At 41.0% G+C, this 27,945-nt stretch overlaps 1 protein-coding gene across 1 annotated transcript; it reads right to left on the bottom strand.

Annotated features, from left to right (window-relative positions):
* Window positions 1-1,617: 1,617 nt before the first annotated feature.
* Window positions 1,618-27,522, bottom strand: ints7 (integrator complex subunit 7). The gene is made up of 20 exons (XM_088908733.1): window positions 27,267-27,522; window positions 25,579-25,708; window positions 24,544-24,690; window positions 23,410-23,547; window positions 21,965-22,011; window positions 20,916-21,115; window positions 19,740-19,862; window positions 19,188-19,305; window positions 18,434-18,568; window positions 17,806-17,903; window positions 16,406-16,645; window positions 15,151-15,288; window positions 13,017-13,223; window positions 9,935-10,129; window positions 9,050-9,153; window positions 8,695-8,763; window positions 8,174-8,306; window positions 7,162-7,260; window positions 6,188-6,373; window positions 1,618-2,257 (listed from the first exon to the last, which is right to left on the bottom strand). The coding sequence occupies exons 1-20, from the start codon at window positions 27,358-27,360 to the stop codon at window positions 1,946-1,948; spliced, it is 2,913 nt and encodes a 970-aa protein (XP_088764859.1). The 5' UTR covers window positions 27,361-27,522; the 3' UTR covers window positions 1,618-1,945.
* Window positions 27,523-27,945: the final 423 nt, after the last annotated feature.

The raw sequence follows: 27,945 nt of genomic DNA on the forward strand, positions 1-27,945 counted from the left end.
ACAGCTGCAGCTGTAATGACACATGAAAAGAATTCCTGTGGAATAATGAAGCTTGTTCCAATACAGTTCTGCAGTGCTTTATGCTTACTGATTACACAAGGAGAGTAAGTAAAGGACAGGCACTACCAGAATGACAATTTGCAATTCCGTGTCTACGTGCTGTGAATTATCTGATATCAAAGTCATAACAGGGAGGGCAGTTTGACCTTAGCAAGAAATGTTGAGCTATTTGCTCAGCTGGGTCACTTCACTTCCTTTTGAAAGTAAAAACATTTCTGAAAAAGGCTTAATACTGACCACGCAGTAAAAATGAACAATTAATGCAACTTGTAGTTGACGGTTCCCTGGCTTAAACTAAAAATAGAAAATTATAAAAAGCATAGAAAATAGTGGCATTCAAAGAATGTTCTCCTTACTTAACATGTAGGACGTGGAGATTATTACTCAATTAATACAAATAATTAAAAAAGATTAAAAATGTATTTGGAAGGGAAGATTTTCAGCTAAAATAATTATTACTTCAGCTGAATTCAGTGTGAAACGAGGCTTAAGGCTTGAGGCTTGTATAAAATCAGTTCCTAAAAATGTAGAACATTAATGTAATTGCTTATTCCCTAGTGAGCTTTTTTAGTTATTTACAAATTTAGAATTCTTCATGGGAAAATAATTCTTCCAGTCTATAATAATTTAAGTGCCCGACTACTTATAACAATACTGTTATTTACTGTTCTAAATACATTTACTTAAAAAATCAATTTGCACCCCCCCCCCCCAGAATATCAAGATTAAAAATGAATTGAATTAAAATTATTAAAAAACTATTACTATTAAAACTATTTAAAAAATAACTATTAAAAAATACCTTGTGTGCCCCACACTCCTTATATAAGTAAACCTAGTCTCTTTGCCAACTTCTGCTGCTGGGTATTTTCGAAATAACAACAAAAATGGTTCTATACAGTACGTACCATAAAAGGACAGAGAAGCAAGTGTGCACAACAGGAAATGAGCTAAATAAAAGTTCCTCAGTGAAAAAAAAAGGCAACATAATAAACTGCATATGAAGTGATTATCCATAATAAGGACATAATTGTTAATGCCAGAGAAAGGTCAAAGAATTTGAGTATGTGATATATGGTGGAGTTTTGCTCAAGTGACAGAGAATTAAACTCCTGCACCTCCTGTTAGAACATTTTCATTGGCCCTAATTATCGTCATGTAACAACTGAAACAGTTTAAACTGAAAATATTTACTGGGTTTTTAAAAAGAGAAAGGAACAAATATCAGATTTTTCTGTAACAGGAACAACCAGACACAATCCTATGTTAAAATACATCTTACTGCCCCCAAATCAATTTTCTTTTCACAAATTGTATAACCTTATCATCTAGCTAGCTGTACATCACATTAATTTCATTGTCTAGAATGTAAAACACCACTGTGTGTACCATGAAGCTGAAATTCAAATCGAGAAACAATTCTGAAGCTTAAAACCCCTTAAGTGTGAATTTCCCATTACAATAAAGGTAGAAAAATAAACAGACAATTCTGCTCAACTTACCAATCACTGTTCAGCAGCAAACTGAAGGTGGGGTTAATAAACTACAACACCAGCTGCATTGGCCAGAACCATTTTATTAAAAAGACACCATTTATTCATTCTTATACACGACAGCATACTCTGGCACTTCAACAAGCTTTGCCCAGCCTTCGTCACAGTGTGAAAAACGGAAAGCACTATGGAGGTCGTTATCATCGGATAAAACAGAAGCTTTACTGAACAGGAATTCATTTTTCAGGAGATAATTTGAGAAAAGGTCAGGAGGTAAAACAGAGAAAACGTGGTCTGAGGGAGCGTTCTGTGAAAGACGCGCTGCTGGGGTGTCGAGAAGCGGTACTGTGCTCCAGCCCTGTCCCTCACGTCAGTAGCTGTGCCCACAGGCCTCACTGGAAGCGGGTGTACACGCTCCTCTGAGGCGGGGGCTGAGCGATGGACTGCTGCTGCTGCTGTTGCTGCTGCTGCTGCTGCAGCTGATGCCGGAGCTGTTGGGAATAGGGGTCCTCCAAGGACTTGATGGCCAGAGTGGTTTTTGGGCCCGTCTTCCACACTATGCCATTACAGTCGACCACCGACGCCTCCACCGTGACGGTGTGGTTTCCCAGGACGGCGAAGTTCAGCAAGAACTGCGTGCTAAAGTAATCGTTGTGGGGCTCGACCCTCTGCTCCATCTCATTGGTCATGTTATCCAGGGGAATCTGTGGAGGGCACGGAGGGATAGAACAGGAGTGTTACACTACCTCCTTAAATTCCAGAAATGTCCGGTAAAACAACATTCACGCCAATGCATTTGAGAATACCCATTTTTCACTACCGTAAAAGCACATCAAAAAATTAAACAAAAGCCTAGTCTGCGATGCAAAACCAAGAAACTACAAGAGTAAACAGATGCTCAGTGTCTCTGTCAAAACTCAAACTAACTGAAAAGATTAAACGACCTAATTGGATGCATAATGAGAATCTAATTCAACTACCACAGCCCATTCTAGACTTATGAAAGAATGCAAACTGGCAATAGGATGATAATAGACCAGATTTCAGGAACCCAACAATAGGGTTGGTAACAAATGGAATATTGATGAGCATTAGCATATAGGAATAAGGTCTGAAGCACAGTTACAACTCTAATTTTAAATAGTAATCCAGTCACATAAGTACAAGCTACAGTAGAGAGAAAGCAAAACTCAAAAGTTCAAGTGGACATAGGTGACATGAAGGGAGGAGATTATGTCTGCACCTTGTTATTAATATTACAAACTTATTTGTTTAACATTTGCATGAATGTGTTACACTGTTCAGTCAACAGAGGGAGGAGAATTAGAAATTATTGACTCATTTGATCACTTTATTGGTGACAGAAAAAAGACTGGCTTTCTCTCAAAACAACCGCAATGAAAGAAAGATATAGCTGCCTTGAAGGCTTCCCTATAAGCCTTCTGATGTTTATAAGCCTGTGGATAACCTGTCAGCCCCCTCTTCCTCCACAAAAGAAAGGAGACACTTTTTTATATGAGCTAGGCTCTCAGTAACTCGTGTTAGGAAGTCACTGTAAAGAGCTACAGAATCCTCAAGCAAAACAGAATGAGCCGTGCTAAGTGCGAGGTTTTGTGGTCTCCTGCACAAAACAACATGAATTCACCAGATTCAGTCTACAGAAGGTCATGGTTTGTATGCTACAGTAACTGCTGCTTTTTTTCCTGAACAGAGGCCCGGGTGGAAGAGTCAATATTTCTAGCCTGGCTGTCCCCTGAACATTCCCCTGAGAACATGCAACTGCCTGGTGGAGTAGACACTGAGCCATACCTTGCTCTTATACAGCAGGTGGAGCTACACCCTTTCTTGTTTCCCTCCAGGCCTTCTAAAATAATGGTACACTCCCTCTCCACTGCTGGGAACTCACCTGTGTTTGGTTATTTGCTGTAAAAAGTTAATAAAATCTCTGCTCAGCATTAAATTGGAGCTCGCTGTATCACCTGCAAGTACATATCTAACACCACATTCATTCAAGGCCCCCCCAGGACAATTCCGGATCACCCAGATGACATTGTGTACCTCCAGCAACCTTATTTACTGTATCTCTTGCAGTGAATGCCCAGCCATCTACATTGGAGAAACAGGAAGGAGACTCGGAGACAGCTTCAGAGAACATGTTAGGGCTGTGAAGATTAAAGATCTCTCCAAGCCCATTGCTTCTCATTTCACCTCTGACGGCCATGATCACACTAATCTCTCTGGCTGTGTTCTCAAAGATGGTTTTCCTAACTCCCACATAAGAAAGACTACTGAAACTAAAATTATCCTGCAGCTAGGATCACACCTTTCCCCCTCTCTCAACGACAGACTCATTTTATTCTAAATTCTCTCTATTCATTGTTGGTTTCATTTCACTCCTCTCCTCGCCCATCCTGACTTCACACTACCTGATTGGCCACTCTATCTGTCCCCTGCCCCCGCCTCTTGCTCCTCCTCTCTCCCATCTTTTGTTCTCCTGCTACATCACCTTTGCTTACTGCCCTGTCTTTCTCACACCTGAAGAAGGCTCCATGGCCGAAAAATTGTGTTTTCTTTCTTCTATTTTCAGCATGTAATAAACCTATTACTTGTTCCTTTGCAGCCTATGTGTGCTGATGCAGCTACCCACCTGAACTACATTAAATTGGAGTGATTAGTGAACCCCATTATTAACACAACGCTATTAGCCATACATAAAGGAGCTGCCAGGTCCAGTAAGACAACATTATAGTCAGAAATGCCCAGTTCAAATGCTTGTAGGTTGGAAATGGCCTAAACCACAATCATGAACTAATTACTAAAGTTATATTTCACATGTTGAGTAAAACCAGAGGAATGTAAAATAAGAAATTTGCAGTAGCCAGTAAAAAAAATTAATATGTATGTTGACAGAAATCATGAAACAAAATACTGCAGGGTAGTTATATACCTGCAGAGGTGAGTATCTCTGAAAACTCAGGTACAACTAAAGTAGGTTTGGTTTAGGGAGGATGCAAAATCCAGAACTGCCAGCTGAGGCCAAATATCCGTTTGTATTAAAAAAAACAGGCATTCAAAAGATGCAACATTCTGAACAGTGACAATATTCAGACCAGCATCTAAGTGATGAATGACTACTAAAGCACCACCCTGACCAGAGTCGTGAGAAATTTCTACATAGCCATTCTGTAATCCTATTCACCTACAGTACAAACACTAAATTCACTTTCAATAAACTTATCAAGAATCAGTGCCTTGTTATTTCATAATCAATCACTGAAGAGAGCAAATCCTGTTGAGACCCATTCCAAATTAAAGCTCAATTTGGAATGGGTCTCAACAGGAGTTGCTCTCTTTAATGATGCGGTTTTTGGAAGAATCAACGTCAGACAGGGGGAATCAACACCACTGCTCTAGAAGTAATACAGACATTGAAGGAATCAGATATTACATTAACAGGATCAACATTACATTTTACTAATATTGCATTTACATGTATTAATATAGACCGAATGGCAACCTGAGACCCTATGCTGATATAGGTGGCTGTGTAGAATTCCCAAAAAGAGCATACAAAAAAGAAAGAACATAGAACAGTTTTTTTTCTATGTATAAAACAGTGAAAGTGCTGTGGATTTATCATATGTACTATCTTTACAGACTAAACTGCTAAAAATGATTATTTAACTGGAGACAAATTCTGAAAAATAATTATCTTTAATGAATACATTCTTGATTATCTCAGTCTAAACAAAATAATCATCCTTTGCATCTGTATTTTAATGTTCCTGATCCTTCAATGCCGGAGTGCACTGCTCTCTGCCCACTGCCCTGTCAGCTTCTCTCCCTGATGGACAGAACTGCAGGCCTGTACTTGAAAAGGCTTTAAAAGGGCATTTTCCCAATTGCAGAAAGTTCTGGCACACATCGGCACTTTCGAAACAATCACAGCAATCCACAGCAAAATAAACAAAAATGAGCCAACATGCCTTTTTTTCCCAAATCAAAATAAAAAAGTCATAGTTCTCATAGCAGTTATCATGAGTTTCCCGCTCACGGCTTCAGCAGGAATCGTTTCAACTCTCTAAAATCTCCCAAATGCAGAGGGTAGTGTGATGCATCTTACAACGACAAATACAAAACACAGAACGTCATACAACTACACAGTCTTTCCAATTGATTTTTTTTTTACTGCAGGTACTGCTTCACAGCCTTTGCAAATAATAGTTTTTTTTTGTGAGAGTATCAACCCAATCCTAAGAATAAGTCACTCTGAACCACTGCAGGCTAAGCCAAGTGGAACATCTGCTGAAACAACAGAAAGCACAACAAAGAACACAAACATTTTACGCTGATAATACAACCTTCTCTGTCGATTCTAAGTTTAATTTACTGATGCAAACATTACTGGCCACAGCAAAAAGGGGGAAAATTGAGCCTGTAAGCTTTTTTTTTTTTACAGTATCTCAATTGGAAAAAAAGCATGGCCATACATTCTTAGATAAAGTTATCACGGGCTTCCCACTCATGGTGCTAAACTGTGCGAATGTGAATGCTGAACCACTAACGGCTCTCCAGGTAATTACAAAGCTTCTTGCGTCTAGTGTGAGTAGAGACACGATGGTGCTGTGTATTACCTTGTAGTCCTGCCCTGTTTTGCTCTGTAGGGTAGAGCTGACATTCAGACACACTGACTGGATCTTGCGGAAGAGACCAGGGCTGGAGCCGTGCTGGACCACCCCCTCGACCTTCAGCGTCAGCTGCTGGCTGTTCTGCACTGTGATTGGCTCACTCAGGCTCCGGGGTGAGGGGGAGAGGGCAAGCTGGTAACATCAACATGTCACACGTTAAAGTGCTTTACCTTTTAATCAGCAAACACAACGATAAGACAAGAAAAGTCAACAGCCTCATTCGCAGTACACTGTGGTACAGAAAAACTGCCAATATGTAGAAATTTCATCCCTTCAAGCTTCTGAAAAACTCTTGACGTGAATTGTACTGACAAAGAAGCTTTGTATTACATTTAACTCTATTTAAAAACAAATGTCTGCATGTAAGATGCACAAAGTTTCTAGAAACTTAAATACAAAAGCCAACTGTCTTATGTTTCTAATATTTTGTGTGGGCATTCCAGACTTTTCATGAAAAAGTAAACTCGCAGAGAACCACATGCACATGAAATAAATGTCACGTAGGTTAACTGCCGGGTGGACTGGAAAGGCTCATGTTCAGAGTGCAGTGCATGACTCAGCTTTCTGAGCCGCCCTGTGACTCAGTCCTCTGGCAAAACTTTTAGTTTTGTTTGCCCTAAACAAATCATATGATGTGGTTTCCTCTCTGCTCTTGATCTTGAAGATGAAGGACCTGTAACTGTAGTGCACTCTGTGAAACAGCACACGCTTGGCCAAAGCACTGAATTTTGTTTCTTTCTTCAGGCCTTTTCAGAACCGCTACTGTTAACATGTAAAAGTGACTGGGCAGTGCAGGGAACATCAAAGTTTCTAGTCCTTCCTGTGCTCCTTCATTCAAACAAGAATAAAAACTGAGTTCCTACTGGAAATGACTGCAGCAGCAATACCAGATAAACAGATAAAGAGTGCACTTTACTTACCTTGATGCTAGTGGATTGCAATTTTTGGAAGAAGTACCTTTGAAAAGAAAGCGGTACCTTCAGCAGGGCAATAACTGCATCACAGAGACAACCTGTGTGCTAAATGAGAGGGAGACCACAGAGTGAATGAAAGAATACAAGAATGTGAAAGCGCAGGGTGCATTCTCACTCTCCTATAGTGTATAAGATACACTCATAATCTATAGCTCATTGACCTATACATGATTATCTATTCAGCTCTGTAATAGTCCGGCCAAAACTGTATTGTCTACAGGGCCCTTTTAATGCTTAGAAGATCAAAGAATCATTACACATTTACAACACCGAGGGCCAGATACAAAACAACTGCTTGAAAATGTCGAGTCCACTGAACGCATTCAAACTCAATACATATAATATATTTTTGTACATAATCAAAGTTAGAACACCATATCCTAAGTAAAATTTCAAATATAATAATACAATATTATATAATAATATTCAAAAAAAAATTCCAACAGTACTTTAATGAATGATAACCTGATCATTCCTGAGAGTCAAACTTCTCAAATCTTATTCATAGTTTTCTTCTCAATTTTGTTCCACAGATAAACTCTAGCAAATATCAGCATTTGTACAGAAACACTGTTCACAAACACTGGCAAAACTGGCTTCCAAAGAAAACCAGGAACAGGATATACAGGATATGCAGAAACAGGAATGTGTAAAATAAGCAGGTTTGTTTGTTAGGCTATTGTATTGTAGTTGTAGACAAACATTCGTGAGATATCTTGACAAAGTGATCTGAAGCATAATTAGAAATAAAATTTTAAAACAGTTAAATGTGTGACCAAGAAAGAGATTCACATATTATGCAACTCTTAGAGTAAGGCCAAAACATTAATGACAAACTCCAAGATTTAGGATTATGATCTACACATTATAACATGGTAGCCTTTGTATATGAAACTAAATCTCATGCTACTTTTGATGAGGCCTGTACTTGTCCTTTGCAATCACACTTTTTTCTCACCAAGTAAGAGACAGGGGGGTACTTCCTGCCAAGTGATTCTACTTCCTCCAGGACACGATTGAAAACTGACATCATCTTCCTCTCGTATTCACTCTCCGCCTGCACCGCGCTTAAGACCCCATAGTCCTGAAAACTGGAGAGCAACACAAGTTCTTTTCTATTTCTTTGTTTTCCTCTTATTGTTGTCTGTTTAGTTTGCTACTGTTACTAATTTATCCAAATTAGTTCACCTGCAATCAAAAATATCCTACTGAATAAACTGCACGTTTCTGTGTGCTGGTCCTCAGTTTAAGAGAGAGCCAAGACACAAGATCTGAGCCTGTGAAAACAGTAGAAGCTGGAAAACCTTTACTCAAAATGTCACATAAAAATTAAAAAAAATTTAATCATTAACTCTTCAGTGGCAAATTAAGGAATGTTATATATAAACAACTTGCAAACAAAACTGTGTATTACAATATCCTCCTCAAAATATGTATATTATAATACAATATCTAAAATGCTTGGCTTAAAAGCCTCACCTTCCTGTATGTGGATCCAGGATAAGAGCCTCAATTACATGAGAAATCAACAGGCAGCTCTGTTGCTGTCTAAGATAAAGATTAAGGGCAAACTATTCAAATATGTTTCCATCCTGAAAAAAAATAATTCACAGTCTATCACAGTATTAATGTTATCATTAAGAAAAGTAAAAATTAACTTCACTTATGAGTGCATTATTTCACAAAACAAAATTAGACGTATGTTTCCGAATGATTAAAAAAAAACAAGTTTTACATATATCAACCAGTCATTCAGGCTTCTAAATTCCACATATTGTATCTGATTGCTCCAGTACAGACATATGTTATGTGTACTGTAGTTTAAGAAGGATACAACTCCACATTCCTGAGAGTGGCTGAATCAGCATCAAATGAAGACTGGTACAGATCTGCATAACGGGTGGCCAGGGCTCTGAATTCATCCATGGACACTTTCATCTAGAAGCACAGCACAAACAAAATTAAACACAAACGATCGAAAACCTTAATCACACTGCTATCTCACCAAGTAAGAGACCGGAGGGTGTTTCTTGTCGAGTGATTTGGACAAAACTGCACTGCTGGTTGTCAAGGCCCTTAACTGCTGTGAATTTGAAGCAGCTTGCTCACAGGCTGTTGTTCAAGTCTGCGCACATCACTTTTGAATAAGAACGCAGGTCTGCATTTTCAGCAGTGGATGGGTGTATGCCAGTGTAACCCAGAATTAATACGGATATCTTAAAAACTCATATTGAAAAACTGTTTCGAGTATATATCTGACAATGCTATCAGGACCTTATTGTAAAAAGATACTTTGTGTGAATACAAGGCATCAAGCACATTTACAAGGCCCTAAGTTACGTTATAAAATTCCACAGCTAATGGGCATTACAGTACCTTTCTTTCGTGGGAATGAAGAAGGAAGCAGCAGCACACAAAAAAGATACATACAATCAATATTCAGTAAAAATATCCACTTAGGAGTTGTGTTATCAATGCAAATATGGCCAAAATTGTTAAGGAAACCTTCTACAGATCACATCAAGGCCAGCAAAAGCACACTGTGCAAAAATGCAATTTTCAGAGCACGGTGCATCTGTAATTATGGCCTCTTTTTTTTGCCTCACGACTTCCATTCACCAGTTCACCTTCCTGAATTTCCAGTGAAATCCCAGGCTTCCCCAGGAGGAAGAACCCATGAGCTCCGGCCAGAGGAGCGCCTCTCCTCAATCCGCAGTACCTGCGTGGAGATGCGGCCGCAGCGCTGCAGCTCGTTGCCGGAGGTGAGGGCGATGGTGGTGGCAATGGCCGGCGGGGGGCTGGTCTTCAGGCTGTTGCAGGTGCAGATGAGTTGGGAGAGGGCCTGCAGAGTGTCAATGCGCAGCTTCACAAACTCGCACTGAAAACTCAGGGGATTCAGCGGGGTGCTGGCAGCCTGGGAGGAGGAGAGAAACAACGTAAACACCACACAGGCCTACTTTTCCCAAGACTTCTAGGTGGGGGTACCTTGCCGATAGTTATCAGCCGTTATTTCTTTATTTCACTAGATAAGTCAAATTAGTGCCAATTCTTACTCACAGTGGCAATCTGAAGACCTACAGTATTTATACAGAAGGGCATTTTCTGGAGCAACTGAGTTAAGTACTTTGCTCAAGTTAACAACAGCATCGGTCTCAGGATTTGAACACAGAACCACTGCTGCCCTTCTGGGAATCAGGATTCAGCCCCTCACCCAGAACGAGTTTAGACACTTTATGAGCTTTTGGGGGGCAGCACAGTGGCGCAGTGATTAGCATTGCTGCCTCTTGGCACTGGGTCCCTGTGTTCAATTCCTGGGGTGCCGTCTGCATGGAGTTTGTATGTTCCTCGCATGGTCCAAAGACATACTGGGAAAGCTGGTCCTGGTGTAAGTGTGTGTATCTGTGTGTGCCCTGTGATTGACTGGTGTTCCACAGGTCTACCCTATCTTGTGCCTGTTACTTGCCAGGACAGGCTCTGGCTCCCCTGTGACCCTGTATTGGATAAAACGATTGGAAGGTGGATGGATGGATAAGCTGATGAAGGAATGGTTTTTCTAACGTGTAGCATTTGTCCATAAGGACTCAAACCCCGTCTCCAATGAATGTGGGCAAACTTGTTTGAAGACAGGTATCCAAGCCATGGGCTAGCCAAGACAGAAAGAGAGTTATGGAAAAAAAGCCATTTGCATGACATGAGCTACAAAATACCTCTAAAACGAAATATTTCCACCCGCAATCCCAAGTGAGCATGAGGAGAACATACAAACTCCAGACAGACAGCACACCAGGAATTGAACCCAGGGCCCCAATGCTGTGAGGCACCACCATGCTGCCCCCCCTGTGATCTCTCAACACTCAATGTCATCCTTCAACACCCCCTACACTGTTATCGCACTGTGGTTTTTAATTCTCAGGCCATGTTATCTGCCAATGCCACCTACTGTATACATGGAACACATATCAACAGGGTGTTTAAATTTCTCCTTCCACATCCTCTTCTAGTTTTCTTCTGTTTTAGTCTACTTGCACAGCACTGGTAGAGCCCCTCCACTATGTCATAGCTTCAGTATTATTTTATCTATTATTTGTACTGTATTGTACCCACATTATGATTCTTTGTACCTAGAACATACCCACAAATTACACTATGCGTACGCCACCCTAGATATTGGTGTTTTCTATGCAAATAAAGAACAAACAGCATGACAGAAAATAACTGGATGAAAATAAGGAAGTATCGCACAGGTTCAATTTACATGGCAGAGTTATTTTGCCTGAAGAGTTGTCTGAGTGAGCGTGAGAGGATCCCTCATGGATGTGGAAAGGTGTTGAAAACACAGCGCAAGCCTGCTGTATCTTGGCTGCGTTTGGCCGTCACTGCTGTTCTGAATATTCAAGCCTTTCCGTTCAAAGCCTCAGGTAACGTCTCTGTGTTTCTTATTTTAACTTGATTAAGCAGCTAGTTGACTTGACTATTTAACAGTATACAAATTTGGAGCCAAATTATGATATATTTGCCTTCAAACCACCAATTGGTTACTCAGGTAAAATGAAAACTCAGAGATGACTGCATAAAAAAAACAGCGAATCCACTCTTTGTAGACATTTTGCCCAAGAGAATGATTTGGCAGTGCTGAGCAATACACTTTTACAATTACTAGATGAATCATCACTAAAATCAATGTGTGCAACTAGAAGGGAGCCAGTGCTTTTCCCAGCAAGCAACAGGTGCAAAGCAGGGTACACCCTGTAGGGGATGCCAGTCCATTCGCAGGGCACACACAGACACAGACACACACCAGAGTCAATTTTCCCCAGAAGCCAATTTACCTTCTGTGGACTGTGGGAGAAAACTGGAGCATCAAACAAATACAGGGAGTACATACAAACTCCACACAGCTAGCCCCCCAGGTGTGGAACTGAAAGCATGAGCCCAGCACTGCAAGGCAGCAATGCTAACCACTGCACCACCATGAGTCATACAAAACACTCTTTTTAATGCTGCTTTGATGGATAAAGATAATAAACAGTACTTTTAATATTGGGTGAGTATTTTGCAAATAATATTTTGTGTACAACTTTTAAAATGCTTTAAGAAGTACGATTCAGGAGATATGGTGGTCTTATATTTTATTACTATAGCAGGGTCTCGACATCTGCAAATTTGGTCTGGCCAACAGGGTCTTGAATGAAAGAAGAGCAGTGCAGGATGTAACCGAGCGGAAGGTTGCTAACTGCAGCTTTCAAAGTAGTGGCACAACGGACTACAATCATGAGGCGACTTTAGCTAGTGAGCCATCCTCTTCCTGCTGCCTAGCCAAGCACCCACCTACCCAGCGTCCATATCTCAATGCGATCTTGTTTTCGTATTGCAACAAATGCTACGGCTCCGTGTCAGCAGTGTGGGAAATGACAGGCTGGAGACGACTTTACAGGCTGTTAGTTTTATTGCCCATTTCATTGTAGCGGGGCGTGTTAATCAGGAGGCAGGGCAGGCATCTGCTGCACACAGATGAGGGATTCATGTTATTTAACTGATTACTATACGTTTATGGCTACTGTTGTTTGTTTTAGTTGATCAATGATATTTAAATTAACTAAAAGCCAATGCATTAGTACTGTAATTATCATATATGGGGAGGGTTTTAACCATACACACTATCTACTGCAATACATTATGCGATGGCCTAGGGGTGGACTTGGTTATAAGCTAATGGGGCTTTTCGAAATGGTTCTCTGCACCGACCCCTCGCGAATGTCGAGACCCTACTAGTAGAGAGCTAGCAGCTGTTGCACACTAACCGTAAGCGACGCGATTCCTTTCTGGTAGGACTTCAGGGCCTCCGCAATGGCAGCCATGGCCCCGCTGTAATCTCCTCCTTCCAGCTGGCTCAGGCACTGCTCGGCCTGCGAGAACTCCCTCAGGCTGTTCAGCCAGAAGTAGAAGTGCTCGGAGGCCACCCGTGTGCGCAGGCTCTGGTACAGCTCACTGGAGATCTCGTGGCAGCCCTGAGGAGACACGCGACAGCATCACTGTCCACAAATCTGGAGAGCACACCTTCTGCGGCAGGAAACATTCTTGACACAGTATCGCCTCTAATGGGCTGCACCACTCTATTTCACATTAAATAGAAATCAAAGGACAATTTAATATAAGTGAACAGGAGTACTGCCTGCATTCGATATGAAATGTGTGAGACACAAACCCACTGCACTTAGAAAAAAGCGTTAAAAAAGAAATATAGGAGTTATAGAGAGTTATAACTACGTCGCCTTTTATATAAATAATCCATTACATTACCAGCACGTTAAACTGTAGAAATTAAATGTAAAAATTACACTACAACAGAAATGATTTCAAGCGGAATTACCACTGTGCTGTGGAAAGCTGTTGTGATTAAGCCAGCGTTTGTTATGCTCCAACGAAGTGGAGAAATAACAAAACAAAACACTTCCAAACCATGTCTTTTTTTTCTAATTATTTTTTTTAGTCCACACAAGATTAAAACATCTTTGTGGGTCAGGAACTTAAACCTGAAGTTACTCCTGGAAGGTTAGTGTGGGAGAGCTAATTGGGAGAAATTACTGAAATGTTTCAGTCTCGACTTATTAATTATGCAAGGCTAAGACACAGGGGTGCTCAAGGTCCACCCCTTCATCATTACTAAACTCCAGCAGCAGCAATTGTATTACTGATTTTAATAACCAGTCTGAGAAATAAGGACTGCAGTCCTCTTGTAAGACAGTGTTCCTGGGAAGGCAACATGAGGATCCCTTAAATGGAAACATGGATCAATATGACTGAGCAGCATGATGACCACATGTGACAGCTACCCTGATACAGGCTACGAGTGGACTTTCCTGACCAATTCCCCTTCTGCTCCTGATTTAGCAATGGCAGAGCATGCATATGCAGGTAATGCAATAAAGAACTATCTGAAATTTGTATCCAGGTACAACCCTGTTTTTGGACTGGTACAATAGTGTGATTAATAGTGTCATTAAAACTGGAAGTCAGCTATTTGTTCTGCATTATAAACTCGCTGCACAGTCCATGCTCCACTCAAAGCAACACCATCATTGATAGAATTCATTGCTCATGCTACCAGGGTAGAAGTCAACCCAAACCTTTTCCTTCATTGTGGGTTCAGTCCTGTAGTAGAAACATACTGTATGTCACCATCTAGCAGATCCTAATAAGATCCCCCATCTGGTACTTGCTTTATGGACTGAATCTTTGCTGTCTATGACACACTGCTTGCAGTCATGAGGGGATACCTCGCCTGAACTTACCATGCGACAAAATGTGTGCCTTTGGAATAATTACTAATATCAAACACAACCTTACAGAACAAACCTAACTCTTGCTTATCTGATCTTTTCCCTTAAACTGGGGTTACATTTCTGAAGCATTTCAGCACAGCATTTGAATTGCTCTACTACTAAATTCAGATAAATGTTATGCTGAAGATAAGTATTGCATGATCCCTAAAAAAGACACCTTGAATAAAGAACCATACATTAATTATGTAAACAGACTTAAACTGATAATTTTAATAAAAAATCTAACATTTACTATGAGTACAAGGAAGTCTTGCTTAAGTGTTTCAGTTTATGACAGTTCATATCTCAGAGGAAAATGTAAGTTTGGTTCACCCTTGACGTTAACAAGGAATTATGGTTTTGAGAGCTATGACTTTAAGCGACTGCTCTAAAAGTCTGCATTTTCTAGTAACAGGTTTGTTTGTTTTTTTTAAACTGAAAACCTCGGTGAATTTTGTTGGCAAGCAATCTGATAAACCTCTAATGAAAACGGTACCAGCAAGCCAGCAATCAAACTGAACACCATCTGTTAATTCTGATTTCTGCTGCGTGGTACAATTCCACCGCGAAAGCGTCAGCAGTGGAGAGAATTGCTGCTGCACGCAGGACGTACCATTCTGGAGGCCTGTCTGGCGATCCTGTACACTGTCCAGCCATTGGCCACATCCTCCAGCTGCTGTTTGATCACAGTCTTCACCTCTGCGGAAAGAGCCGACTGACTGGCTACAAAGATCACCGTCGCTAAGGTGACCTGAAAGAAAGAGCCCTTCAGGTGAAGCCGCAGCCTGAGGCACAGCCGGAAGAAACCAAGCTGAGCAATCGATGAACAGGACCTCTTTGTCAGTGAAAGATTTCTAGCTGGGGCGGTCCCCAGTTCAGCAGCGCGGCACAATCACCTCATTAGGCTGCCTTAGTTGAATACGGATTGAGAGTCCCGTGAATTTGGCTTTTAAAAACCACTGACAAAGCACAGCCTGCTCTAAACAGCTGTGAATTAGTTCTACTTGAAGGCAGAGTAGTTAGAATCCAATACAGCATCATACATCATCACACACTGCTGCGAGTGCATAGCAATTACTCAAGAGCTTACTCCAGACCTTGGAAGCACCTGTAGCAGTTGGACATTAGACTAGCAGCAGCCCTGAGGACATACTCTGCCTACATGACTGCAATCTGACATCTTGACAGTCACAACAACCTAGCTTAAAAACACCCCAGCCAGAGAGCATTATTTCCCACAACTTCTGCATATTCAATTTTATGCAGGCTTTCTGCAACTTGCTCATTAAGAATGTGCTCCTTTCGCTCTGACTAAAATGTAATAGATGATCAGACACAATTATGATGAACAGGCACAGGTGGGAATGATAATGTAATATACAGGCCTAAAGCTACAGCTAATAAATCTGAACGAGGGCAGCTCTGAAACACACTAATTAGCACTGGGTTGATAAAAATTACTAATGCCCCTGCCCCACAACCAGGATTAAGAACCACTGTCAGGATTTGAACAATTAAAAGAAAAATGATATGTAAGTTAATTAAAGAGCTGAAACAGTGTACTGTATGATGATACATAACATTACATTTTTTCAGGCAACCTCATTCATGACTTCTTTAAAAAGTTGTGCAAAAAAATACATATACTGTATATAATGATAATAATGAGAATTTTGTGAGTTCTTAGGACTACAAATACCTGCTTATTACATGGAGATTAAGAAAAAATAATTTCAGAAAAGGCCAGGGACACCTCTGCTATTTAAAAGGCAAACTTCTATGTCTTTGCTGTCTTAGTGGTTAAATACAATCCTCTCAGAAAAGCTTCACTGGCTGAATACTAAGAAACAACAAAGATGTCATCTCACCAGTAGCTCCTGCTGCTTGTCGGTGGCTGAGCGGCCAATGACTTTAAAGAGGTCCACCAGGTCTCCCAGCATGCCCTCGCCGAGGACTGGCAGCTGCATGGCAATGGCCGCAAGGGAGTGGCACATGAGGATGCGGGCAGTGTCCTGCGCCGAGTGGAGCTGACACAGCAGGAACTCCACCACAGACTGGCTCAGGTGAGGGCGGCACTTCACCAGCTTCACCATGCAGGTGAGGGCTGTCTGCACCACAGCAGAAGAAAGGCGAGCAACAACGCGTTAAGCTACAGCGCCTGGCAAACTGATGCCCCCTCCTCTGGGCCTCCCATGATTTCCCATTGCTCTGGATTACAAATGATGTAATGATGGGTTTCGACATCTGTGAATTTAACATTTGCAAATTCGCTTATGCGAGATTCGGTCTGGTCGCCGTGATCTTGGAGCGGAGCAGGATGAAACCAAGCTAAAGGTTGTTAACCACAACCTTCAAATTAGCGACGCAACAGACTAGGATGGTGAAATTAATCTAGCTGGTGAGTGAGCTTCTCCCTGCCTCCTGCCCAAGTACCCACAGCCCAGCATCCGCATCTCAACGTGGTCCTGTTTATCTATTGTAACCAACGCTCTAGGTTCTGTGTTGGCAGCATGGGGAATGAGAGGCTGGAGATGACTTTTCTGAGCCTGTTTTACTGCTTGTTTAATTATAGTGGGGCATGCTAACCACAGAGGTAGAACGAGAAAGAGACAGTGGGAGGCTGGAGGCAGACGAGTGATTCATGTTGTTTATTTTAACTGTTTACTGTAAGGTTGTGATTACTGTTGTTTCTTTTAGTTGATCAATGTTATTTAAATTAACTTAAAGCCAACATATTAGCACTTTAATTATCATCTAAGGGAAAGTTACCTTTGTCTTTCAACATAACATACTTTATATTGTAATACATTATGCGACGGTAAAGGGGTGGACTTGGTTAAGATGTGCGTATGCGATTTGTAATTCAACATAATGGAACATCACTGGAAGGGGGTGAGAACTTGGCACAGTATTATAGAATCATCTAACCATGCAACTGTTTTGGGCCTCATGCATTTCAATGGGGAAGTTTAACTTTGTTTCCAATATAAAAAATAATCTGCTTGTTTTTCACTTACACGGGTTTAACCTCCTAACAGTTTCCTTTTAAATACTCCTGGCCAAAGTAAACCAGGAGCACATTTCCTGGATGCTCCAATTAACAGACTTGCACAATACTGTGTTAACATTTTATGGCTGTTTAAGGTACAGGATGACAACAAAATAGCTAACTCACCAACAGCAGCATTTTAGTTGAAGTCCAATGAACAAATACGATAATAAAAAGAAGAAAAAGAGAGGTTGCAGGTTTTAAATAAAAAAAAAATACCTTTAAAGTGGCCTGAGCACTGGCACTATCTTCTTGACTGCAGAGAACCAGCAGAGACTCCAGGCCGAGCACAGCATCTTGCTCCACCTGCAGGAGATCTGCAGAACAGACATGATAAACTGATCCTTTGCTGAAGGGAGAGACACCTCATAATCTCTCCACACCACTTTATTCCTGGTTTCAGAACAGCTCAAGAGAACAAGACGTTTCCTCCTCTGCCCATTACCCAAAACAATGGAATGTCATTTTCGTGGAATTCAGAATTGTGTTTTTAAGCAGATTAAATGCTAAAAATATCCTAAAATCCAGCACTATTCTATAAGGTTTACTGCAGAGCTCTTTAGGGCTGAAATGTGCAATTCACTGCTTTGTACCTCTCTCCCTCCGCGTTATCTTGGGCTTTAAGATGGATGAAAACTTATGTAAAATCAAAAACAAACTACATTAACCATATGGACCCTGGTAGAGAAACTATTTCCATAGAATTTTTGTATATAAAAGCAGAAAAGCAAAGATGAATGAAAAGTAAAGGCAATAATTAACGAGAAAGTTTTTAGAAAACTTGGAAAGGGTTATCCTTTTTGTTTGAAAAGGCTTGTGAAGCTCTGGAGTGTCTATTTAAGCCTACCTTTCTCCTGACAGGTTATTGCAATATTGGACAAAACGGTGACGCCACGAGCTACCACCGCCAGGTTGCTATGGTAACAGCACTCTTGCGCTAACCTCACTAGATCAGTGGGTCGTGGGGGAGCAGAGCTGCTTCCTGAGAGAGGAAAAAACAGGATGATTAGCCAAGCAAGTTATAAAACGTGCAATCGTTTTATTTTCTACTAGGTAGCATGGTGTCCAGTCTTGTTCCTCACTTCTTTTTTTCAGTTTTGTTAATGGATTTGGTCTTTTCTGGAGTTTATTGATAATCAAATATTAAATCCTAGAGGTCAGGCCAGACAGATTCCCAGATTTCTCCTAGGTCTGGTGACATTAATGTGGTACCAAGTTACGAAGTTATCACTAAGTGTTTTCCCATTTTGTTTTGGAAGTAAAAAAAAAGGAAAATCTTATCTTAAATTTACCTTTCATTTCACCTGAAATGAAAAAGTTACATGCAAACAGTAGGTTAGCTTTTGGAGTCCAAGCAAAATTTCTTAAGATAAATTATTTTGTTGTGTTAAAACTGCTGATCTATTGCTGTTCCTGTATCGCACCGGTCAAAGCACTGTAAAATGTTCTCTCTTAGAAGGTTTACAACAATGGACAATAATGGACTTTAACTTGTGAATACAATGTGACAATGCACCGTTCCATCCCTGCAATCACACAAATAGAAAAAATGAACGTTTCACAGATTAAATAAAATGTTCCTGGGTCACATTTCACTTTACCTGCTGCAGTGCTGAAGTACTGTTTGATGGCGATGGTCCCTGACAGAGTGGACAGCACAGACAGCATGCCAAGCTTCAGACTGTCATAGGGAGTGTTCAGGGCACACTCGCACAATGTCTGTAGCCCAGAGAAAAAAACACTGAGAGGTCACTTTACGCATTAAAAGAACATCTGAGATTTTGTTCCAAATGCAATTTATCACCCCTTCTTAAATTCCACAAAAAATGTATAATAAGCAACAGGAATTAAATTACTTTGTTGCAGCTTAATGCTTAAGGAGCACCTATAAATCTGTGGGCCAGCAATGAGAGAGGCCTTATATGTTGTTTTAAATTGCTGCAATGGAGAAAATGTTTAATGTCAGAGATGTCTTTAAAATTGGAGAAGAACTAAAGAAGTAGGCAAAAGCTTTAAGACAAGTTAAAACTGTAGATTAAAAATGGGAAGAACAGTAAATTCAGTAATACACAATGACTATACACTGCCTTAATTAAAATGTTTTAACAAGAGCCTAACTATGCTGAAAGATAACTTTGTGAAGGGTCACATACTTGAATATTCTCTCTCATCCACAGGTGAGGTGCCTTTTTTGCCAGGAATTTCAGGTCTTGAACAGACAGCCTTTTAACAGCTTTCCTAGGGTCTTCCTTCAAATATTGCAGCAAAAGCTGAATCTGGGAAGCGAGACGTTAAAAAGGTGTTACTCATCTGATTGACAGAGGGGAAACTGCTAACGCTGCATGTCTCTCTGCTGAAATGTAGAAAAAATAAGCAAGTTCCTACTGGAGCTGAAACTCAAAACTCAACCCTTAACCAGGAGGGCATGTGACCAGACAGCACTCCCGGGCTACAAGCATCCTGGAATGCAAGGAAGAGTAACTGTTTAATAGTTATACTGTCCACTGGACTGCATTATAGTGATGGTGGTTAAGCTATGACCAGGACCAGTGCTGAACATTTCCTTTGTTAACACAGCCTGTTGCAAATCTGTAGCATCCAAGGTTTTTTTGTTTAACTGCTTTATGGAAAAAAGCCTCAACTATTCCAATCTACTGAATTAAAAAAGCCTAGATAAGATAACTCCTTTTTCCAAAATGCTTGAGACTGCAGACTACTTGCAAAAGTTTATTAGAATTTTGAATGTGTTGCTTATTGCATGATAAGTACATCCATCCATTTTCTTTACACTTTCTTTACAAATGCTTTATTCAATACAGGGTTGTGGGAGAGACTATCCTAGTAATCAATGGGTGCAAGGCAGGGATGCACCCTGTTTGGGACACCAGTCCATCACAGGGTACAAAGACACACTCACTTTTCCCAGAAGCCAATTAACCTACAGCACCAGTATGGCATTGGCATTTAAATGAAACCCACACAAACATGAGAAGAACAGGAAACTCCACGCAGATTGCACTGACCTGATAAATTCATCTTTCCCTATGCATAGCTTTTGAGGCTTCTTGAATGTCATTCTTTAGTGAATGACAAATTTTCTTCGTAAAAGCTACCAAAAACTGAGCACATCAACCACAAAACCTACTGAGGTTTGCAGCTCATCTCTTCTTCTGACAGAGGACAAAAGTATCCTGGTCACCTTGACAATGCTGCTCCAGTCCCACAGAGCGAACCCATGTGAGACAGAAGAGCAGTGGGCAGGGGAGAACGGGAAGAGGGAGGAACGAGTGTGAGAGACGAAGGGACAGGGCGTGCTTGGGTAACCCCACCTGCTTCGGGATATCGATGAGGGAGGAGGCTGCGAGCTGGGTGAAGGTGTGCAAAGTCACGATGACCATCTGAGTGGAGGGGTAGGAGGTGACCAGCTGCTGGAGGAGCTGCCGGCTGCTAGAAGCCAGGCTGGCATCGTGGTGCATGTGCTGCAGAATGGGGATGAGCTTCAGCTTCAGATCCACGGGAGTGTCAAGACCTGGGGATACAAGAGCACAAGAACGGCTTCAACTGAGCGAAAGCCACCCAGCCCGAGTATGCCATTTGGTTTTTAGAAACTATCTGATCCAACAATCTCATTCAGCGATGGTACTGGCTTCGGCAACGTGGCTGCATAGGTCGTTCCAGACTCCCACAACCCTTTGTGTAGGGAAGATATGAGCAGAGCCAGACTACTTCCATGAAATGCTGTGGTGCGACCAGCATTAACAGATCCTGACCAGAGCCTGAGCGCAGCCCTGAGTAAAGGGCAGGTGAAAACAAGCCTACTTTATTTAATCCCTAGTATTACCCAAAAGAAATGGAAACAAACATACAGTTGTATTAGAAAAGAACTCAATGTGGTAATCAAATTCTTTCTATAATCCACATATGATTTGATATATTATAATGCCATTAAGAATGAAATGCTATATCTGTTGGAAAGCTGAGATCAGGTGTTCTAAAACAGTGTCATAAAATCAGACGAACAACACAGGCGTGTTTAGTTCGTTCACATAACAGAGATGCTGCCGTTGGCAATGAAACCAGTGAGTGCTTTGTCAAATCCACTGTCTTGCTCCTTGGCTTGGCAATTTGCGCTGTTGGCCAAACAAAACAGATGAGCTGTCGGACAACTGTTGTTTTGTTATAAATGACAATTTCCAACTGGGCTGTGGAAAACAAAATGCATACAATAGGGCGACAGCACCACTAACTGAACTAAATGGGAGGACAAATTTAATTTAAAGGTCAGTGACCGTATATATAACTAAGTAAGAAAATTACAAGACTGACAGAACAACACCTTTCAAGGAGGAATAAAATGGGCTTCAGCAGAACAACCTACCTTGGATCATTTCACCAATTTTGTTGCAAATTCCTGCTGCAAAATCTCTGCAAATAAAACGCAGACATACAAAATCAGACCAATGCATTTTATAACACACATGCATTTTCTTGTGGTGAATACTATTAAACCATTATCAGTCTTATTGTGTTCATCCATTTATTGTGTGACAACTATATTTATATAACTGTATGATAACAGTTGTGTAAACATATATAGTACTCTATCCCAAAGGACTTAAAAATGCTTTATATATAGGAGGGGACCAGTTCATCCATCATTAAAGTGCAGGTCAATCCCTGAGGTCTTGCAGCAGCCATAATGCATCAGCAGTCCTGCTACACAATCTATGAGGCGGAGAAGTGACAAGTTGCTTCACCAGTTCAATTAAGGAAATCTTTAGAGAAGCCTGATTCTGCAACCCCAGACAGAATCCCCAGCTGAACGTCAAATCGAAAAGATGAGACTACCTCCAGCACAGGAGAAACTGTTTGAAGTCCAGAGAGAAGGGTCTCCCATTCCAGTACTGTACAGGCCTAGCCCTACGTAGCATCCAAGATGTGACAAGATTAGACTAAGGAGGGGCAACCCTGCTCATTCCTCTGCTAAGGGTCAAGCAAGGAAAAGCGAGAGTCTATCAGGAAGTAAAAGAAGCAAGGAGGAATTATATCTAGCACCAAGTTCAGAACTAACACATACTGTTAGTTTATTGCAAAACAGAACCTGTGTTCATTTGCCCAGCAAGGATGTCCGCATCATTGTAAGGGAATGTGGCTTCAATCTGGCTATGGTTATTACCAATGGTTCCTTCAGTACTGACTGCATGACAAAGTCACATGAGCAGGTGTTAGGACCTGAGTTTACACTATGTCACATTAGTGACATTAAGTGACTAATGTTTCTTTAAAGAGCTTTATTTTTAGTGAACACGTCTCACTGAGACACTTAGAAAGCACAGAATAGTACCTGGCCAAAAACACCTAAGAAAATCAAGAACCAGGTAAGTAGCAAAGTGATATAACGGGCTCCTTTAATAACCACATGTTTATAGGAATATTTCACAATAACCACCTTTCATACTTACAGAGTTTCACTTTTTGGAATGTTTTTTAAATTGTCGGTCATTTTTCGACTGATCTCTCCCAGTTCCCAACTCTTTTGAGAGGCTTTGTGAGGAAATCACACAGGCGAGATCAGTTTCACACCACACTAACCTTTATGATTTGCTTCTTTCTGTGCCCTCACATTCAGCTTGACCTGAGAAGTTTTTTTTCCAGAACTTATTTTTGGTGGAAGGGTTCATTACCAAGGCAATTACCAAAACCAAGCGATACGAAATGTGGAGTGTGACAATCCCCGTGCATTCACTGTGTGAGATAATCTGTTTAAGGAAATGCTTCCCCCCCCAAGCGACCCCTGACTCTGGACAAAAATGTGACACTGACTTGGACTGGGCAGAGAAGCTAGCCGCAGAAAAAAGCGCTGCTTCCACTTCCACGTTGTCGTGAGAGTCCAGACTCTGGCGGATGCTGTGGTGGGCATTCTTCCTCTCTGGGATAATGGAGGCCATACTACCCAGCATTCTTCAAAATGAAAAGAAAAACTCGAGTCACCATTGAAAAAAATCACCAAAACAGAAACAAGCGGCATAAACGGGGATACGATCATCACTTGACAAGGAAAACCTTTATTATGGTATATCATTCAGCACACAGAGTGTACTACTGCCATTTCCCTATCCATTTATCTAGTATAGGGTTGTGGGAGGAGCTGGAGTCTATCTCACTCCATCACAGGGCACACACAGAAACAGACATGCACACACTCGCACCATGGCCAGTTTTCCCAGAAGCCAAATTAACCAACCAGTATGTCTTTGGACTGTGGGAGGAAACCGGAGCACCCGGGGGAAAACCACGCAAACAGGGGGAGAGCATACAAACTCCAATTAACCCCCTGTGCCACCCCATGAGGAACCACCTTCGTGTAATATTTCACCTCAACCCCCAAGGAGGTTTATAAATGGAAGCACTTCAAGGTGAGCTCTTTGTAGGAGAAGGAGTCTTGTAAGAGTGACAAAGCTAATTCCACACTGAAAAGCAGAAAGAAAAAAACAATGTTTTGCTTGTTAAGCCTCCTTCAATTGTGCAACCACTTCTTCCAGCCACACCTGAAGAAGGCTCAAAAGCCAAGACATTGTTTTTCTCTTTTCTACTTTTCAATGTGGAATTAACCTCTTCTTGTTCCTTTACAGCCAACGCACACTAACACAGCTCCCCACTCAAACTTCATATAAACCTGAACTTTCATCGGTGAGCTCCTCTGTTTAAGCTCTCACTTGCTTGGAATTTGTGAAAGCTTAGAAACCCACTGACAGCAAAATAACAATGACAGAGAGAAGTCTTCTGCAATACTTTTCTAAGCAATTTCTTTTTACAAATGCCTTAGTGAGGGATCTCTGAGTGTCATGTAACCGATCCGCAGGCTTGCTCTGGTATCTTTCTTTGAAAAAAGGCCATGTTTGATGATCCCTTTAATTATATAATTCTTACTTAATTATCATTGATAATTCTCGGTACCTGAGAGTGATGGCTCTGGCCACTGGATCATTGCTGTGAATGACGGAGAAAATCCTCTTGACAAACTCATCAACATTTAAGATTTTCTCCAGGTGCTTCTCACTCTGTTGAGTCACCTTCAGCACACAGAGCCGTAGAAAATTGTTTCTGTGACAGAAAGACAGAACAATTGGAAGATAATGCCTACTGTTCATAAAAACACAAAAACTAAGGGTCCATCTTATTTTAAGATGGTTAAAAAGCAGACATTTGTGACATACACCCTGGTATCACATTCAATTGGGTTTTAACATTACAGAATTTTAAAACAAGTCAGAAAGGAATATGATAACATTTCTCATTCAGCTCAAAAAACACAAGTTACTTTTTTATTTTTGAAAAACATGTAATGACTCATTGGAGTCTAAGTAATAAAATAATAAACTGTGACTGCCAGATGAGCTCTGTTGTTGCCTGCACTTTCAAAATTTTACAGGAAACAAAAGAGACCACCCCTTCACTTGGGAATTCAAGGGAACAAAGGTGACATTCAGAAATGATGCTGTGAGATTTTGTTTGTAATGTCAAATTCAGCTTTTGTAGAGTAGCATTGTACTACCATGCAGAAGTCAGTGAGTATCCCGAAATCACTCATTTCTAAAGTCTGGGACCACCTGTACTTTTTGTTCAATTAGGCCAGTAATTTTTCCAATTAAAGGAACACTTGTCCTTCGGGGCTGAAGAGTTTTGCTCCCAATAATCTTCATACTACTTAATTTAACAAATCATCTGTGACTGATCACGAGTTACCTTTTGCATGGCTTCAGAACATGGTGAGTTCATGCTGACATACTGTATAAAACCTTCTGTGTTGAGGCATGCAAAAACTAAAACAGCCTGAAAAATCACACTAAAAGCAGCTACGGAGTTGGCAAAGTTTTTTTTTTCCAATTTAGCAAGAAACCCTAAGAAGCAACTCAGTTAAGCAGAGCGGTAAAAAGTCTTGTGCACAAGACGAAGTGCTGTGCTTGGAGGGGAGCTCATTTCAACACATACCCCAGTCTGAAGATGTCTGCCAGTTTCAGAAAGGCGGAGTTGATCAGGATAGGGAACGGGTATTTCTGGAACAGCTTGGGAAAGAGCACCACAGCTTCACACTGTTCTCCAAGCTTGCCGGACCGCAGCCCTTCAGAGAGGAAACGATTTTTACAATACTGGTTAGTAAAAAAACTGTGCTGCTGCACATCTGAAGATTCCAACTTAGGATTTAATACAGTAAATGACTTAAGATAAAAGAATTCAGGTGATACAACAATCTTACAGTCTTTACAAGGATTGGTGCAGGATCTAAAAAGGATTTAGAGTCTGTATATACGATTCAATGACATATACAGAAATAAAAAGCTAATGGAGGAAAAACAGAACTCATTCATTACATTAAGCAATTAACAACCCAGCATTCTTAGGGTCATGTATAGAAATGCTGGACAGGCCTGGTTGCCCTTTATTATAACTTCAAGGGAAGACATCAGTGACTTTGAAAGGGGAGGCAGAGGTATTCTTGGGTTGTGTTTAGCAGGAGCTTAAGTGATCAAGAGTAATGGTGTCTGAGCTGATTTCAGCATGGAACTCAATAGAAAAGACATCTTCGGTCAATCCTAACAATGGGTCAGCATACTCCAGGATGGTGATATCCAAGCGTTAATTAGAACTGCAAATTTCAACCTGGGGCACAAGCAGCCAGTTTAATCAAAAACAGTCCGCTGAGAAATCCACACAGCAAGATCATTTAGACGGGTTGCACAGCACAAATCCCTCATTACCTCTTGTAACACATGCCTGTAAGTCTAGTGGTGCAAAGAGCACAGCAAATGGACTATCAAGTACTAGAAAAAGGTCATTTGTTTTGATCAATCATTTTTCACCATTTTTGGCACCATCCTATAGAACTCCACAGCCCTGGGTACAGTAATGTTAAGGGGTACATTTTCCTGGTACAGTTCGGGTGAACTCCTTCCCTTAGAAGGTAAGGTTAATGTAACCACTACTTAATGGCACTGAGTGATCACCTTCACCCTGTGTTGCAGAACTTCTTCCCTGCCTGGAGGGGAGTCTTCCAGGATGTCAATGCCCTTAGAGCACATGTGGTCACCCAGTGGTTTGATGAAGGCGACACTGCAGTTTTCCAGATCACATGGCCTTCTCTGTTACCTGATCCAAACTCTATCAACCATTTATGGGATATTCTGAACCACGGGTCGAGACAGTGTTTTCCACTTCCATTAACCAGGTGAGAGTTGATTGGCTTTCTCATGGAAGAATGGTGCTGGATCCCTTCTGCAGAATTGCATGGCACATGCATTCATTCCATTGGGTTTTGCATATTCTGTCTACTATCTGTATATGCATAATTATTAATATACTGTATATGCTACGATTTAGATTACACTATATAGCATAGCAAACACTGAATAATAAGGACTGAACAAATTCGGCTCTCTCAGTAAAATGATTAATCATTGATCCAACAATTACGTTAACTGCCTAATCTATACTGTGAGCAGCAGAGTCACAGTGGAACGGGAGAACCAAAACGGCCTAGACTGGTGTTTACATTAATCCACCAAAACAAAGTATTTTTATTACAGAACTGCAGCACCCATGAACGACCTCTTACATTTTTAACAGCTCGTAGCTCGAAGCTCAAATCATTGCACGCGTTTTACTCAGGTGTGTGTAACTACCTTTGTCCAGCTCCATCAGAGCAGAATTGGCATCTAATTCTTGCTCCCCGTAACCAGCTTCTGACAAGAATGATCGCGCCGTTGTTAAAGACATGATTCCTAGACTGAAAGTCAAATATAGTCAACAATTTTCTCTATTTCAATATACGTTTGAGAATCTGATTTTAAAAAGGACTTTTCAATTAAAACAAAATCATACTGCATACATGGCACAAAAGAAAATGCTATATCCCAGCAGTGCAAAGCGGCAGGAAGTGACATAATCACTCGACTACCCGCCCATGACGTAAACATGCTGCCGCCACTAGGCGGCAAGAAAGGCGCAATAATGTGACATCAGTGGATATTCAAAATGCTAGATGGCCGGGAAGTTTTGATACCTGTTTTAGGAGGTAATATTCTCTGTAGGTTATGGGAGATGGTTGGGATCTGTACTTTATTGAGTAGTTAATCTGGATCCAGGTATCTCTGACTGGTACTCGCTTTGTTACGCAGAGCGGGTGGAGTCTGACCACTCTGTGCTTTCTTGACCAATCATGTAGCGAAACGTCATTTAGGCGGGTGTTTCGTATTCTTTTCTCGTTTTTGAGTTCGCGGGAAAGGGTACTTGTGTATTTCATTAGGAAGAGATACACAGCTAGTCGTGCTGCATTGTGAAATTTAGATCCATTTAATTTGC

The sequence above is a fragment of the Atractosteus spatula genome, chromosome 2 (assembly GCF_055471065.1).
Source record: "Atractosteus spatula isolate fAtrSpa1 chromosome 2, fAtrSpa1.hap1, whole genome shotgun sequence".
NCBI lineage: Eukaryota > Metazoa > Chordata > Actinopteri > Semionotiformes > Lepisosteidae > Atractosteus > Atractosteus spatula.